The sequence below is a fragment of the Osmerus mordax genome, chromosome 24 (assembly GCF_038355195.1).
Source record: "Osmerus mordax isolate fOsmMor3 chromosome 24, fOsmMor3.pri, whole genome shotgun sequence".
NCBI classification, from domain to species: Eukaryota; Metazoa; Chordata; class Actinopteri; order Osmeriformes; family Osmeridae; genus Osmerus; species Osmerus mordax.
The window spans coordinates 5044944-5062598 of record NC_090073.1 but is presented as its reverse complement, the minus strand read 5'-3'; the positions used below and the strand labels follow the sequence as shown (position 1 = coordinate 5062598).

The window sequence follows — 17655 nt, the reverse complement described above, 5'->3', positions numbered from 1 at the left end:
TCTCTCGGTCGCCCCCCGGCCTTGAAACGACCTCCGGTGGGGTTCACTCGGAGCACGATGGTGAGGCAGCCAAACAACTCCACACAGATGAGCAGCGCTGGGGGCCAGCGTAAGAGGTGTGTGTGGAGTGTGTGTGTGTGTGTGTGTGTGTGTGTGAGGAGTGTGGGGGTTGGAGCTGAAGAGACCCCCTGCTATCTTAACATCTCCAGAACCCCCACCTTCAAGCTTCCCTCCTCTGCTGTCAGGGTTTCTCTGTGCATGTTTCGCGGTACGAAGGTGGGGACGTATTGCTTTCGCAAACCAAAAAGCCGCCCCCCTGTTGGGGGGTCTCCGTGGGGGGTACGCTTGGCAAGCCACCCCCCTCTCCCTGCTGGCCCAGAGACACACTCGGGCCCTCCCCTTCCCTCCCCTCTCTCTCTCATCCCCACTTATCATCCCTGTCTCATCCCCCTCTCACTCATTGTCTTCCATCATCCCCCTTTCTCTCTCACTCTTCCCACTGTCTCTTTTCCACTCTTCTTCTCATTGTTCTCTCTCTCCCTCACTCCCCCCCCCCCACCACCACCACCACCTCCACTACCATCCCCTTCTCTCCCATGCTCAGTCAACCACCCTCACATCCCAGCAGCAAACCAGGAACACCTAACTTTCCTTTTCGTCTTTGTGCAGACTGAGAGATTGGGTGTCTGGGTCTCGGTTTAATGCTCCGTCTCTGAACGTCTCCCCTCCTTCCCTCCCCCCCTCTCCCTCTATCATTCTCGACCTCCTCCCGGAGCTTAGTTTATCTCCCTCCACTCTCTTTCCTGCCGCCGTTCCATTTTCTCTCCATTCACACGCGGTTCTTTATTTTTGTCTTTCAACCTCCGTCTGTGATTTGGCGCGCAGTCGGTTGGTCCATGAGAAGCGCCTAGAGGGTGGCCGCGCAACGGGGCCGCGACATCTCTGAATAAATAAGCATGGGTAATTTGCTCCGTGTCTGCCCTTCGCTCTTTTTTTCCGGGCGCTCCCGTCGTTTCGTGGTTCAGGCAGAGGAAGATAAAAAACCACAATAAGATGGTGGGCGATCTTCACAGAGACTCATTATATGGTTGTCACTGAAGTTTTCTCTCAGCTCTTTGTGTCGGCTGGCAGAGCCTCTCTCAAACCTCGCTTCTCCGGCAAAATAATCTCCGCATTGGCTCAGTAATGATGGGGTGTTGGGAAGAAAAGCTCGCTTCAGCGAAGCCAGCCAGCCAATCCACTCAAGTCATTAACTCAGAGCACTTGTAGCCAACAATACAAAATCCATGCAGCCTAAAGATGTTAGGTAAATAATTTGACTGACATTTAGACCATGCCGTATTTATTATAGGGATATATACCGAATATCTGGCTGAATGAGGTTTGTTATTTTATTTTCACCTGCACACACAAGATTATGGCCCAGACTATCAATTGGAGTGTGAAGGAAAGGTCAACTGTAAAATCTGTAGTTAGTCTACTAATGCAGGAATGTGTGCGTGTGTTTGTAAGACTATCTTCCCTTTAGCGACATTAGAAGAGAGGAACTATGTCCAGCCTGGCCCATAATACGTTCCAAGAAACATCCCCGGAATCCCCCCCCCCCTCCCCTCCCCCCATTTTAGAACTGGCGAGCCTGATAGAGACTCATTAAGAGACTTCCATTCAGCAACCAACAGAATAGTCTGTCCTTCTCTGGGAACATTTGGTCATAGCTGGCATCTCTGCGTATCTCCTCGCCGAGTCTCCCATCCCATGGCGCACGGTTCTCTGAAGAATTAGGAGACATAAGGAGTTAACTGGCCATTGAGGCGTCGTGTAACTGCGCGAGACAAACTTTGAACTGAGCGTAATTAGCAAAGTCCAACCAGCTGGGCTTGTTGGACCCTCCCTGGTGCATCAATGAGCGTTGTGACCTTACAGGTTTTTTTTTAATTCACGGAATCGAGTCGACGTTAACTCCCATGCCTTGCTGTTCGTGGAGGCGCCCGAGGTTGAGAACGGGGGACGGTCGTTATGGAGATTGTCCACACCTTTAACACTTGTTTAGGCGACCGACTGGAGTTCTGGCTAAGTTAATGAGCTATATAGTAGAGCGCGCAAGTTCAGGACAGGTTTTTGTCCTTCAGGGGCGTATAGGTTTGTTTTCAAATGTAGGTGGGCTAACTTTCTAACTGAGGAGGCAGCTGTTAAATAGATTTGCCGAATAGATTTAGACAAATTTGCCGTGTTCCACCCATGTCTATTAAAACCCACGCCCCTGTCCTTTCTTCGCTGATGTCAGGGACTATTGGGTCGGTGTTGGGATCAGAGACACATACAGACTTGCTGGATCTACACAGAGCAAACACTGACAACATGTGTGTGTGTATTTGCGTGCTGGTATAGTTGCGTGTGAGGATGTAAAGACGCATAGGCCTATTGGCAGAGGAGTCACATGTTTGGGTCCTGTACGCGCTCTGAGTCCCTGGAGAAGGATGTAGGCTGCAGGGGTGGTTTCACGCCAGCAGACTCCCTCTCCACTTAGAGGAAACGTGAGATGGTTCCCGACCCCCCCCCCCCCTCCCCCACCCCCTCCACCTGGTACTTCAACAGACAACAAGAAACAAGAGGATGAACTAAAAAAGAGAGTTGGGAGAGTCAGCTGAAGTTTTGGGTGAAAAACAGTTAGTTTCTGCTTTTCTAAGGGTGAGCTCTTCAGCTGAATAAAGCCAGAATTTCATCATGAAGGAAACAAATGTCACATTTCTGAGGTGTCTGAAGGTTCTTTCCCTGACAGGAGTAAAAGGTTTTCGTGGAAAAAGCTCATTGATGCAAACAGAACCCATGTCCTTTATCTGTCACATTCACACTCTCTCACTCTTTTCTGATTTGTTTTCTTTCCTATTTACTGTCTAACTCTGGCACCGTCTGACACCTGCGTGCACACTTTCTTTCTTCCTATCTCTCTCTCTTTCTCTCTCTTTCTCTCCCTACGTCTCAAATCCCATCGTTTTTCTTTTGCTTCCTCTTTATTCTTTATACGTTTTTTTTTCCGTTTAGAACGCACTACAGCTGACCTTACAAAGTATGCACTGCTGCATGCGGTATGCAAACACTTGGGACATGCTTCCCTGGCATAGCGTCAAACCTTGAACTTTGACCCCCTTGCTCAAACATCCATCACAGTTCGACTCTTTGTCTCTTCCTCTCTCCCTCTCTTTCTGCAGTATCCCCCCCCCCCCCACCCCCCCCTCCACACCCAGAGAAGCTGTGGTGTGTATTGGGTGTGTTGTGGCTGGATCCTTGCTCCTGTGGGTGTTCCACTATGACGCTCATAGGAGACCTCCTGGCCCAGAGAAGGGAGGAGAGGGAAGAGTAAGACAGGAGAAAAGAGGTAAAGGGGAGGGTGGGGGGGATTGAGGAAAGGAGAATAGGGGGCAGGAGAGGAGGGGGGGGGAGGGAGAGAACAGGCTTTTTCTGCTGCAGCGATTTGACCCTGAGGGTGTTTGAGCTGTCCTGACACGCTGGTCCACCCAGGGGTCAACAGGTCAGCTGGTCAGTTGTTCATACATCCTAAGGCTACGCTACGCAACGTAGATGAAATGGTGTGTGTGTGTGTGTGAGGAGTCCCTCAGTTCATGTCAGGGTGATGATGATGGTGATGACGAGGCTGGTTAGTCTGGGCTCTGAGAGGAGTTGGTTAACAACCAATGCAGTACAGGCTGTCTTCCTAAACGTGCTGATGGCAGCAAGCTTACTTTAATCCCACTCTTCCTCCTACTCTCCCTCTCTCTTCCTTCCTTCCTTCCTCCTCTGCTCCATCCATCCATCCAACCATCCATCCAACCATTTTTATGTGGAGGTGCATAATCAACAAGAAGGAAGAATCTCTAAGGTTGGTGTGTGTTGGTATGCTTTTTTGTACTGTACTATGCTGTTCTGTACTTTGTATGTGTGTGTGTGTGTGTGTGTGAGAGAGAGAGACGTAAGGTATCTTGTTCAGTACATACACATGGCCTCAAAGGGCCAAAAGTCCTTTTCCAATTCCTTTGTCTCCATGGTGAAACAAATTTAAAACAATGTTGGGGGAGTGCCATTAACGACTGAGTGTGTGAGTGTGTGAGTGTGTGTGTGTGTGTACACCAAGTGTCTCTTCCGGATCACAGCGTTGTCAGGTACGACTCCTGCTCCCAGATGACCCTGGAGTGTGTTGTTTGTTTTAACTGTTCTCTCCGAGACACTTCCCATTTGCGAAGGAGTCCTCATGCAACCCTCAAAACCCCATGTACTGCAGAATCCTCTCCTCTCTGACAGACAGTGTAATCCTCTCTGTTCCCCGCTGGTCTCCGAAGAATTTCTTCCTGGCATTATTAGTTTGGTCCAAACCTGCAGTTCCACTGATCCTGGATGATGTATTCCCGATGTACAGCACTCAATTCGCTGTAGGAATGTCGATTGTTGCGTACTTGTGTGTGTTTCTTTGCAGGGTTACCTCTCCTAACCCTTGCAGCCCTGACAGCCCCTGGCCTCAGCATAGACCTCCCAGCGCTCCTCTGAAAACGCCTCTCCAGCGAAAGTCCCTGAATAATTCAACAGTGCTGTAAAAGAATGAGCTATGATCCTCCGTGAACATGAGCCGACTCTCGACAGCCATCCAGCCACGTCTCTCCGCCTTCCTCCCTCTCGCTCAGCCCTCTCTTCCCTCTGAGAGAGGGAGGGAAAAAAAGGGGAGCTAGGGACAGAGGGAAATAAAGAGAGAGGGAGAGAGAGAGGGGGAGAGAGAGGAAGAGTAAAACAGATTAGACTGATAGTGAAATCAGTTCATCATTTTTCATTAGACATTATCCCCCCCAGAGCCAAACCTTTGTATCTCTGGGTTCAGGCTGGTTGTTGCTGGTTGGTTGGTTGCATGATTTGCGGGGATGTAGAGATGTTGATGTATGTAACACATCAACCAGTTATCCAGCTGATTTATCTATCCAATATACTGGAGCACAACTGGGTTTCTAAATGGCACAAAGTAAAGAAAAGATATCTCAGAAAGTAGGAATTGAACCGACAAGCAAAACGAGGAACAGAAGGAGAAGAGGTGTTCGAATACAACTTGTGTGCGTGTGCGCGAGAGGGAAAGAGAGAGATTAAGATGGAAGCGTGCATCGCGCCTTCTTTTGTGCGTTTGTCCCTCCTCCTCTCATTTTGCCCGCTCTGAAGTGTTAGACAGGGTAGACACAACACCTCTCCTCTTTCCCTCTCTCGCTCTCCCTCTGTCCTGCTCTATCCCTCTTTGCTGCTCCCTCCCTCCCTCCCTCCTGCTGTCTCCCTCTATCTCACCCCCTTCTTCCCCCTCTATCGCTCTCTCTGTCCCCCTCGACTGATGTCTCCCTCTCCTGCTATCTCCCTCTCTCTCTCTCTCTCTCTCTTTCTCTCTGTCTACCTCTTTCTTCCCCGTCCATCTCTCTCGCCCCCTCTCTTCTGCTCCCTTCCTCCATCTCTCCCTCTTTTCGTCCCCCTCTACCACTCCCTCTCCCTCCTCTACCCCCCCCCCCCCCCCCCCAAGTCCTGCGTGTCTGCAGGTGTTCTGCATCAGGACGCGTCCACATGCCAAAGTGCTTCCAGGTCGTGTACGTGTCACGGACAGGGGCGCCACGCGAATCGTCTCCTCTCGTCTCCGCGCCAACCGCCTCATATCATCACGCCGACACGCACCGGACCTCAAGGTTGTCCCTTTCCCCCGACGTGTTCAGGAGAGACGCCACAGATCACCCAGGGTCTCCATCACGTCTTGATGAGGTCCCATACGAGGTCCTTTTGTTCAGCCAGGGGTTAAGTGCTTTAGGAAACCAGTGTACGGGCTGCCAACCTACATCTGGGTGGAGAGACAGGTGTGTGCGTGTGGCTGTTTGATTGGGGCTATAATTGGGGCTATTGGGGAGTGGTAATGTCAGGGCTTGTGTGTGATTCTAAGTGCTTGTGTGCTGGTGCTTTTTCTTTGTGTATGTGTGTGTTTGTGTGTCAGAAAAGAGGTACCAGTGTAAATGCACCTGAAGCCTTCCAGGCCCCTGGCCCCCCATTAATATTATAACGCTGAGAGCTGGGGGCAGAGAGGAGGGCAGATCAAATATTTATTTCTAACCTCTCCTCCACTCGTTCACCTCACTCCCTCCTACCTCCTCCCTCTCCAATTTCTTTCAGTTTTTTCCTCTAGTTTGGTCTACTTCTCCACTCCTCAGTTCCTGGAAAGTATATTTATATCCGCCTCTGGACAGAGAGCTGTCTGTGTTCAGGTATTCTCGGCTCCAGTGTTGAACGACACGAGAGATTCACTCGTCAGATTCATTCACCGTCAGATACCGAACTGCGGACAGAACAACCATGACGTCACACCTGTCTGGAAACGCTTCGGTTGCGCGTCCATTGAACATGACAACTGACCAAGTTGACCAGATCAAATAATATAGGAATGCCTAAAACACGTGTTGCTCAGTGACTATATTCTTGCAATACATTTGCGTTGTGGTCACGCAGCCTATATTACCATGTCGATGGTGAGAACATGTTTTGAATGGTTTTTATCAGTTAGAACACTTTTAGATGATTAGATGTGGTTGTTGGACAAAAAACACAAATTATTATAATATACAGAATAATAGGTTTCATTCAATATTAATGGAAAATGATTCAAACAATTCTTGCAATGCAGCAATCTTCTTGTCTACACTTCCATCTAGTGGCCAAATATTGCCAATACATATGATCATACTGTAGTAAATGTATTAGACATTTTAGAAATTGTTTCTATAAATGAGAAGATTATGTATTTGCTATATTGTTCGGTAAAAAATCGACATGTCTTTCCGTGATTCGTTAAATAAATAGGGCTGCGTCGTCAGTACGTGAGGTCAAAGTGGGCGGGCGCTGCTCTTCCTTATCTCACGCAGCTCGAGTCCCGTTCCAATGTTATTGTAAGGATGTAAATATTACCAAATAGATTTATTTCAGTTGCTGTCTATCTAGGCTTCCGCACCTGCTGCAGACGCGGTTGCTGCTAAACAAATCAGGACTAATGCGTTGTCTGCTGCGGTACCAGCAGTATTTAGCCTACAGTAATATTCCGAGGGAGGTTGAAGACGGGAGTAGCCTACTATGTTGAGCTGTGACCGTGATCGAGGATGTCTAAGGTATGTTTACCTTGTCAGCTGCCTATGACAATTTCTATCAACACTCACCCTGCAATGCAAAGGGAAGACTGATTCCAGTTAATTAATAGTTCGACAGATACCTTAGAAAGAGGCCAAGGGCTCGCTGTAACTGTGCTGTCATACATTATGAACTGTTTTCTTCCAGGTCACGCCTCCAATGTGAACAATCTCCAATCACAGTCTAGTATGGGTGAAGATGGACACTTCGCCATCAAATCACACATCGACTTCTGGCCAGTTGTGGCCATGTCAGAATGGCTGGTCCGTAGCCCCACCCCAGACTGGAAGTCCTCCAAAGCCAGCCTGCCACCCCTTACCCAACCTCCAGTACCTGACCCTGGGCTCCACCACCACCCAGGGCCCTGGTGGTAACAACCTCCAACGGCCCATACTGGAGACCCATGACCAGGACTGTGGAGGCACTTTCCCCCTCTTATCATCGCAGAGCCAGGGTCCTCTCAGCATACACCCACCCACAGATCCACACTGCAAACACAGGCCTTCCCACACACCATCCCTACAACCACACCACAACAATATACTCCAAAATCCTCCACTGGAGGTGCCTTGTTCAAACCTGGCAACCCACCACCCCCCTCCAACCACACTGGCCCTTCCTAACCGTGGACCCCCATTCTTAGGAGGGCCCCCTCCCCTCAGGGTAGCCTCCTCCATTTCCCCATACACTCCCCAAGCTGCCTCCCCACCCCCCTCTAACCCTCCACCCCCCTCTGCAACCCATGGAACCACCAATGCCCCTCCATCATATCAGGCTGAGGGAGGAGACCCCAGCAATCCTCCAGATATGGGACAGAGCCCGACCCAGGGGTCATGGAGTACACGCCCCATCCAGAGGTGTCCACCCCCCCCTGTCTGGTCCCAGTCCCCCTCCTCCCCAGTCCAGCCAGCCTGGTCCCCCTCCTCCCCAGTCCAGCCAGCCTGGTCTCCCTCCTCCCCAGTCCAGCCCGCCTGGTCTCCCTCCTGCCCTGTCCAGCCAGGCTGGTCTCCCTCCTCCCCTGTCCAGCCCGCCTGGTCTCCCTCCTCCCCAGTCCAGCCAGCCTGGTCTCCCTCCTCCCCAGTCCAGCCAGGCTGGTCTCCCTCCTCCCCAGTCCAGCCCGCCTGGTCTCCCTCCTGCCCTGTCCAGCCAGGCTGGTCTCCCTCCTCCCCAGTCCAGCCCGCCTGGTCTCCCTCCTCCCCTGTCCAGCCCGCCTGGTCTCCCTCCTGCCCTGTCCAGCCCGCCTGGTCTCCCTCCTCCCCTGTCCAACAGCAACCTCTTCTGGCGTCCCCTCAACAGCCATACACTGGTAAGCTGCACTGCTAGATATCAACATGTACTTGAGCAACATTCAATGATCATGTGAAACAGATTTTTTAAATTCAAATGTCAAGCCAGGCTGGACAAACTGGTCATAACAGTTTACCTTGGTACGGCATTGTAATTACACTGTACCAGTATGGAAACATCAACTACAAAATAAATCTTTTTTTAATTTTTTTAATTTGCTGTCTAATATCTTACATGTATTTGTCTCCTCCCTCAGGTGCTGGCTACGCTCCTGACACAGCATCCCATCCTTGCAGAGGACAGTCTCTAGAGGAGGCCTCTACACATCCGGTGAGAGAACACCTACATCACAACACCTGTCTCTTACGAAGCTAGATCTCTTATAGCGAACATACAACAAGTGTATGTCGCTACTCAGACCGTCCTTCGATTCTAAGTGCTGTTAGAACTATGCTCTTATCGTCCTTGATTTTCTATTAGCACTGTTTGTATGTTGCTTTGAATAAAAGTGTCTGCTAACTTAATAAAATGTGAAATATATTGAAAATATAATCTTTTATGGGGAATGTCATGATAGCTGTAAATGTGGAAGGAGACTGTACAGTATGTCCTATAAGGAACTGTATGATCCTGTGTTGAGAGGATGTTGGTTAACGTGTTACTCTCTCTGTTTCTCTCTCTTTCTCTCTGTGTGTGTGTGTGTCCGTCCAGCCGTGTCTGTCTCCAGGAGAGACAGGGGTCACCTCCAGTCCCAGCTCCGAGTCCCGCTACGGTCTTCAGCCTCAGCTGTTACCCAGCGCTGTACGTCTCTCTCTTTCTTTCAGAATCTCTCTCTCTCTCTTTCAGAACTCTCTCTCTCTCTCTCTCTCTCTCTCTCTCTCAGAACTTGCTCAGAATTCTCTCCAACTTTTTCTTTCTCCATCCTCCTGTTTTCTATGCTTTTCATCTTTCTTTCCTAACAGTCACTTATTCCTCAGGCGAGGATGTAGTGTGGACCCACCTGACCCTCTCTCTCCACCTTCTCTCCCTTCCTACGTCTTTCTCCATCTCCTTTTCCACCTTTCCCCCGTCTCTCTCTCTCCATCTCCACCCCCGCCCCTCTCCCTCTTTCGCCATACATCCACCCCCTCACCTTCCTCCCTCCCTTCCTCCCTCCCTCCCTCCCTCCCTCCCTCCCTCCCTCCCTCTCTCTGTCTCTCTCTCTCTCTCTCTCTCTCTCTCTCTCTCTCTCTCTCTCTCTCTCTCTCTCCACCCTCCCCTCTCTCTCCCCACCAGGTGAAGGTGATGGAGGATGACAGGGCAGAGTGGGAAGGGAGGGTGTTTGTGTCAGAGCTTGGCTCTTCTCTCCCTCCCCTGGCTACCACTGAGTGCATCACAGAAGACAGGGGTGAGACACACACACGCACGCACGCATGCACACGCACATATACTCTCTTTCTTGCGGTCAAACACACACACAGACACGCTCACACACGCACGGACAACACTCGCACACGCACAACGCAGACACACATTTGTTTTTGCGTTCTATATTTACTTTACTTTCTTGTGTGTTGTGTGTTGTGTGTGTGTGTGCGTGTGTCAGGTAACGCCAGGCCAGGCTACATGCGGGCGACCTCCTACTGTGTCCCCTGTGAGGGCCCCATGGCCCTGCTCAGCCACCTCCCCCTGGGGGCCCTGGTCACTCCCCTGGCCCTGCCTGGGCCGCAAGAGGTGGAGCACCCAACAGTGTTTATGACAGTGTTGTCTCTTATGTTTAAGAGAGACACGCACTAAATAACCATGAGCCCCTTTGATCAATCGTGTAAATGTGGTATATTTAGCCACACTGGCTAATTTTCATTCGCTGTCCCTGGCAGGTTAATGGCACGTAACAACATTTAAAAAACATACCAAAATAGTTATTGCGTCTACTTCTTGTGTCGATAATATCTCTCCATTCTCCCGTGTGACCCTGTGTGTTGTGTTCTGCAGCGTCCCCTGCCGGTGAGCAGTGAGGGGGAGTGTGTGCGAGGCTGTGGGGCGTGTGGGGCCTACATGTGCCCAGCTGTGACCTGGCAGGACTGTGGCCAGAGGTTCTACTGCCCCTTCTGTGGAAAACTCAATGAAGGTCTGTCCTCATCTGGCTTTTTCTGCTCTGGCCTCCTCTGGTCTGATCTCTGGTCAGTGTTTTTATTTTCCTTGACCCTCCCTCCCTCCTTCCCTCAGTGTCGTGGCAGCACTACCAGCCCACCAGGGGAACAGAAGGAGTGAGGGTGGACAGAGAGACAAGGCCAGAGCTCAGTCTGGGCTCCTACGAGGTCGTCCGCAACCAGCAGGTCCGCTACACACTACATACTACACACTGTGCACTGCATACAAGGCAGTACACACCACAAACTATTGAGCATGGGTGCCTATGAGATTCTCAACAACAGACAACGTGTGGGTGTGTGTGTTTATGTGTGTGTGTGTGTGCAGGATCAGCCTGCCGTGTTGCTCCTTGCTGTAGACGTGTCACCTCCGGCTCTGAGAGGAGGACACCTGGACCTCGTGTGCCGGGAGCTCCAGTCCCTCCTGTCGTCTCTGAACAGGTAACTACACACACACCCATGCGCACACACACATACGCACACCCACCGCACGTGCACACACACGCAAAGATGCACGCACGTATGCACGCACACACACACACTCCCAGCCAGGCTTAGTGAGATCTCCCTTCTGATTCGTCGGAGGGAGGAGGGTGCCGTCCAGTCAGGCGTGCGTGTGGGTTTGATGACCTACGACAGCAGGATCCACCTCTACGACCTCAGCCCCGCCCTGTCCCGCCCACATATGCTGGTTGTCACGGAGACAGAGGATTTCCAACTTCCTGTGAGGGAGGGACTCCTGGTTCCTCTCAGAGACTGTGTGGACAGCATTGACAGGTGAGGGACAGGAACAAGGTATTCACTTCCTGTCTGATGGTAGTAAGGTACATGTCAAGCGCTTTAAAGTATTGTTCTGTCTGTGTGTGTGTGTGTGTGCAGTGTCCTGCAGCTCATCCCTCAGTTCAGTGCTGAGTGTAACGACTCCAGTGGAGCTCCTATGGAACTGCCGGTTAAGGCTGGACTGGCTATACTACAGGTGAGTGTCTCTCTCTCTCTCTTTTCCTCTCTCTCTCTTTCTCTCTCCCTGTCGCTTACACACTATCTCTGTGTGCACGCATGTGTGTGTGTGTGTGTGTATAGGCGCTGGGGTCTGCTGGGAAGCTGCTCCTCTTCCACTCTGCGCCTCTCATGGAAGGAGCTCACACACACACCTCAGGGTTCTTCAGCTCCAACACACCAAAGGTAACACTCACACCAACACAACTAAATGAATGTGTAAGCCACTCTATTACGTAATCTGGACAAAATGTCAGCCTTCTGGACACTGGCCATTAATTTGATACTGTATCTGGACAATAATGCCCAGGAAGTGACACTGACCCACCTCTCTCTCCTCTTCTGTCTATTCCCCTCTCTCTCTCTCTCTCTCTCTCTCTCTCTCTCTCTCTCTCTCTCTCTCTCTCTCTCTCTCTCTCTCTCTCTCTCTCTCTCTCTTCCTCCTCATCTCTCCATCCCTCTCTCTCTCCTCCTCTCTCCATTGTTCCCTCTCCATAATGGAGAGCCTCCATCCCTCTGTCTCCTCTTCTGGACCTTACAGTCTCTCTTCCAGCCTTTGGATTCCGATGTCTCATTGGCTAAGAAGTGTGTCAACCAGGGCTGTGGCCTCCACCTGTTTGCCTTCTGCCAGCAGGATGTGGGTGGAGCTTGGCCAGGACACGTTCCATACCTGACAGGTGGAGCTCTCCGCTCGTACGACAGCCTCTTGGTGAGCCTCGTCTCCCTCCACTTCCTCTAATCCATCAACTTCCTGTAAGGATGTGTCCCTGTGGGACTGATTCAATTTCTCAGAGCAGGGGTGTGTCCGTGTGGAGGACTGATTCAATTTCCTCCTGCAGGGGGAGCTGGAGAGGGAACGCTTCGGCAGGGACTTGAGGATGAGTGTGGAGACAGAGACTGGGTACCGGGCCCAAATCAAGATATTCGTCAGTAAAGGTGAGAACAGCCAATGTCCAAAGTTTGTGTGCGTTTGTGTGCTCTTTCAGATTACGAATACGGTTGTCAAGTGTGTGTCTCGCCTAGCTATCTATGAATGCAGATGGCGCCTTTAAAGATGCCATTCAACTACAAGGAAACTTGCTGGAGTAGTGATTTAACCTGCTCACTCGACAGAATGTTGTGTAATAACCTGCTCCTCAGACAGGATATTACGTAAGAACCTCCTCCTGTGTCTTCCTGCTCCACAGACATGCGTGTGTCGGGCTGTTACGGTTCCTTCGTCCCTGGACCTAGCCCCAGTAAGGTCGCCCTGGCAACTCTTGATTGGCGGACGACTTTAGCCATTGAGCTGTCTCACAGCAGAGCTGTGGAGGAGAAGAGGGGCGTGGTCATACAGGTAACTCCTTCAATCAGTCCCACCCCCTAATCAACAGAACCTGGTAAACGTAGACACAATGTTTACAGGGGGTCAGATGGCTGAGCGGTTAGGGAGTCGGGCTATTAATCAGAAGGTTGTTGGTTTGAATCCCAGCTGTGCCAAATGACGTTGTGTCCTTGGGCAAGGCACTTCACCCTACTTGCCTCGGGGAGAATGTCCCTGTACTTACTGTAAGTCGCTCTGGATAAGAGCGTCTGCTAAATGACTAAATGTAAATGTTTACTAGGATGAGATCCCGTACTGCAGAGGCCCGTGTCCATGATAAAGACGGTTATTTGAAGAAAAGGTGCAATAGTTTGGATGCATCACACATTCTAGACTTCCAATAAATAGCCTGGTAATCCTCCTAGATGTGGTCTCATGGTCCGGAATACAGAACGTACTTCAGGAACCAGTTTCCCATCAACATCATCATCACCAACAGGATCAACAATACAATATTGATATGACATGATTCTGCCAAGACAACAACATCATATCTCAAGTGCAGATATCTCCTCCTGGCTTCCAGGTGGTCCTGTCCTACACCAGCGAGCGAGGCGAGCGGAGGACGCGGGTCCATACCCTGACCCTGCGCTGCTCACGCCACCTGCTGGACACCTTCCGCCACTGCCAGGCCCAGTCGCTGCTCACTTTCTACTGCAAGAAGAGTAAGGAGCTACGAGCCCAGCGCCTCCAACTGGGGCAGTTATGTTGTAACGGGAGGTCGTGTGTGTCGCATGTCCATGTGTGTGTAGCGTGATGTGGAGTGTGTCGCATGTCCATGTGTGTGTAGCGTGATGTGGAGCGTGTCGCATGTTCAGGTGTGTGTAGCGTACTCATGTGTGTCCTGTATTCTGTCCGTCCCCGACCCTGGCTCTGACCCTGGCCTCTGACCCTGGCTCCCTGTATCTCTTCCTCCCTGTCGCCCTGCGTGTGCAGTGTACTGCTCAGCGCTGGAGCGCCCCCTGCAGGAGCTGAGAGAGGAACTGCAGACGGAGGTGACGGAGGCGCTGGCCTGCTACAGGAAACACTGCAGCTCCACCTCCGTGTCCCCGGGTCAGGTCCGTGTGACAGGACATAGCGCGGACACACGCACGTGTCCAGGTTTCGTTCGCTAACAGGAAGCTGTGTGTGTGTGCATGTTGTGTGTTTGCGTGTATGTTAATGTGTTTTTTTGTATATGTGTGTGTGTGTCTGTGTATGAATGTGTGTGTATACGTGTGTGTGTGTATGAATGTGTGTGTGACCCCCAGCTGGTGCTCCCCCAGCACCTACGGGTCCTGCCCGTCTACATCAACAGCCTGAGGAAGAGCGAGGTGCTGCTGCCGGCCCAGCGCTGCTCCGTGCACACACGCCTGGCGCTGCGCAGCCAGCTGGTCGCCATGGACACCGCCTCCACCGCACGCCACTTCTACCCCCTGCTCCTGCCGCTGGTAGGGGGATGAGGATGGTGGTGGTGATGAGGAGTTGATGATGATGATGATGATGATGATGATGATGATGATGGTGGTGGTGGAGATGATGATGATGATGGTGATGGTGATGATGGTGGTGATGGTGATGGTGATGATGGTGATGATGGTGATGATGATGATGGTGATGATGATGATGGTGATGATGTAGATGGTAACCAAGATGTCTCCACCATCCCTGCCCCCCCCCTCCCTCTCCCAGCAGACAGGTTGCGGTGACATCGCTGGTGATGCCAGCGGCCCCAGCCTGGGGCCGGCCCTGCGCTGCTCCGGAGCCAGCCTGGAGCCGGGGGGGCTGTACCTGGCCAGCTCCCCCCTCAGCCTGCTGCTCTGGGTGGGCCATGCCGTCCCCTCACACGCCCTGGGCCTGCTGTTCAACACGCGCTGCCTGGCATCCCTGCCCTCTGGAGAGGTGAGGGGGAGAGAGAGTGGGGGGGGAGCTAGGGAGTGGGAGTCTGGGGAGGCGGAGGGGGAGGGGTAGTAAAGGGAGGGATAGGGGGGTGCGGAGGCATGAATGGCATGAGACAAAGGGAGGATTCGAAGGACGGATAAACTCTCAGATCCTTGTGGAACCGGATGCCATTCAAAACTGATGAAAGAGTGTGTGCGTGTGTTTGTGTGTGTGTGTGTGTGTGTGTGTTACGGTGTTTGTGTTCATCCAGACGAAGCTGCCTGTCCTTGACAACCCTCTCTCCATCAGCGTGAGATCTCTCCTCCAGACGCTGGGCTCTCAGGGGCCCTCAGCCCTCAAGGTGAGCTCCCTGGGGGAGGAGTCACAGGCCTGGGAGGGACCCTCTGAACTGTCTGGGAATCAGACTCTGCTCCTGTCCCTGTTACCTGTCTCTATCTAGGTCTCTATCTATGTCTCTCTCTCTCTCTGTCTCTCTCTCTCTCTGTCTGTCTCTCTCTGTCTGTCGCTCTGTCTCTCACTCTCTCTCTCTCTCATTCTCTTTCTCACTCTCTCTCTGTCTTTCACTCTCTCTCTCTCTCTCTCTCTCTCTCTCTCTCTCTCTCTATATCTCTATCTTGTTGATTACAATGACAGCAAAATATACCATGAATGGCTCTTCAGATAAATCAACGTTTGTGTGTGTTTGTGTGTGTGTGTGTGTGTGTGTATATACATGTACGTGTGTGCGTGTGTGTGCTTCCCCTCCCCAGCTGGTGGTGGTGAAGCAGGGGGACAGTGGTGAGGAGTCCCTGCAGCGCCTCCTAGTGGAGGACAAGAGTCCCAATGGCGGCGCATCATACGCAGACTTCCTCTACCACCTCCATGTCAACTCCCTCAGACTGCTGGTCTGAGCCCACAGTGTGTGTGTGTGTGTGTGCGCGTCTGTGTGTGTGTGTGCGCGTGCGTGTGTGCGTGTCTGTGTGTGCGTGCGTGTGTGGTGATAGTACTGCCCATAACTGTCCTCTTCCGTCTTGTAAGGACTGAAACATGTTCTTGATATGTTAATTTATTCTACTGTCATGGCAACTCTCTAATCCCTGTCTGAGGTGTACTGTAGTGTGTGTGTGTCTAAGAGAGGTGTGTGTGTTCTCTACTGATCAAAATAAAGGTTGACTTGAACTCTTCTTTACTCTCCCCCTTCACTCCCTTTCATTTCTTTCCAGTTTTAGAGTAGTGCTTAAACGCGAGAACGCTTGACGCTTTGAATTAAAGCGTCTGCTGAGGGAATCAAATGTAGTAGCGGCGCCCATAGGGCCTCATGCTGTCAGACCGATCACACATCCGCTGGATGAAACCAGTTCCAAATGACCGTCGACATCGAGGCACGACTCCGCCTCAACGCGTTTATAATATCAAGAGGAATAACGTTCAAATAGCCGTTGCACTGGTAACGATGTGACCGAGAGCTGGAGGAGGTCACGTTGGTTCCCGTGATGTTGACACTCCACATAGAAGGCGAAGCGAGCAGTTCCCCGATGAGTCAAAGTCGACAAATTAAGCTAATTGGAAGCAATGATGTGGTATTAGTCCCCATTAAGACATGTGGGAGTGAACAATCCGTGAACTGTGTTTCTACATCTGGAAAATGACATAACCCATGAAAATGACTGGGACAGGATAAAAGACCTAATTATGGTTTCGAAGTTGGCCGCATAATTGTATTTAATTACAAAATTGGGGTGTGAGGTCCCTCAAGGTTTTATTATTTAAAACTTATTTTTCACCACGGAGATAGGTAGCCCATATTTGTTTTGTATTTGCACCTTATGTAGTTATGGCCTCTTTTTATGGAGGACTCAAACTATTTCTGTGACGTGTCATGGTAGTATTGAAACTGTAGTGACTGTTTTTTTAATTCTTCGGTTGAAACTTGCTGTGCGCTATCGTGGCACATCCGCAAACACACTTCCTGTACTGTGAAAGGAAATAGTTATACAATGCAACATGAGTAATTTATTGACATTGTGGGCTAATCACAGCTAGCTGTCCACGGTGCAGTGATATCTTATAAGTGTCATTCGATTCCTCATATGCAGTAGTGTGTCAGGTTCAGCGCATGTGTCTGTATCATGTAATCTTGCTTTCAATATATTTGAGGTTGGGATTATGGGTTGCATAGTAGATTTATTTTCCCATGAAGCTACTTTTCTGTCATGGCCTCTGTAGGCTATGTGCCTGTACGCATGTCATTGAGTGCCATAGTGATAATGCTCAAAACACAAATAACCACCCTCATAAATTTGCCCCTATTTGGAAGTACGCACTGTACAAGCGGGGCGTTTGTGTGCTATTACGTTGCCCACGCAAGCAGTTGCGCGCCGAGTCCGATCGGGGGCGGCGGAGAGCGGATTGTAACGGGTCTGTTTCTGTCCGCAGCAAGAGCCAAGCGCACCGGAGACGAGCCGTAGCCTACAGTACAGAAGCTAAATAGTGGGGGAGACGTGACGCGAGCAAGCAACCACCTTGGTCGCTAGCCTTGCATATCAAACCTCTCCTTCACTCAACTAGAGCTTTACTGGCTTTCAAGGGCTCTCTTTGAGAAGGCGGCCGTAGACATATTGAACGCATATTTTGAAAACTAATTTCATATTTACGGCAGACAGAGGAGCAGCTCAAGCTGTGAAACACCCACGATATACGGAGACATGGCTACTACAACCTGTACACGATTCACGGACGAATTTCAGCTTTACGAGGAACTGGGAAAGTAAGCGTTTGCTTTTATTTTTGGAAGTTGTACAAACATGTATGAATGTGTCAGTCCGTTTGTTAGTTTGG

At 50.9% G+C, this 17655-nt stretch overlaps 1 protein-coding gene across 1 annotated transcript; it reads left to right on the top strand.

Moving 5' to 3' along the window:
- Nucleotides 1–7078: 7078 nt before the first annotated feature.
- On the top strand, nucleotides 7079–15977 carry si:dkey-13n15.2 (protein transport protein Sec24C). The gene is made up of 21 exons (XM_067228123.1): nucleotides 7079–7160; nucleotides 7327–8485; nucleotides 8723–8796; nucleotides 9178–9267; nucleotides 9742–9853; nucleotides 10052–10179; nucleotides 10441–10576; nucleotides 10675–10784; nucleotides 10927–11039; nucleotides 11184–11375; nucleotides 11478–11574; nucleotides 11679–11780; nucleotides 12136–12303; nucleotides 12434–12530; nucleotides 12782–12930; nucleotides 13484–13622; nucleotides 13894–14015; nucleotides 14208–14387; nucleotides 14629–14838; nucleotides 15089–15178; nucleotides 15588–15977. The coding sequence occupies exons 2-21, from the start codon at nucleotides 7378–7380 to the stop codon at nucleotides 15726–15728; spliced, it is 3558 nt and encodes a 1185-aa protein (XP_067084224.1). The 5' UTR covers nucleotides 7079–7160; nucleotides 7327–7377; the 3' UTR covers nucleotides 15729–15977.
- The last annotated feature ends 1678 nt before the right edge of the window (nucleotides 15978–17655 follow it).

Coding starts and splice junctions, on each gene's coding strand:
- si:dkey-13n15.2 (XM_067228123.1), top strand. CDS start 7,378: ATGGACACTTCGCCATCAAATCACACATCGACTTCTGGCCAGTTGTGG. Junction 8,486..8,722: donor CCCTCAACAGCCATACACTG/GTAAGCTGCACT, acceptor CTCCTCCCTCAG/GTGCTGGCTACGCTCCTGAC. Junction 11,575..11,678: donor CTGGACTGGCTATACTACAG/GTGAGTGTCTCT, acceptor GTGTGTGTATAG/GCGCTGGGGTCTGCTGGGAA.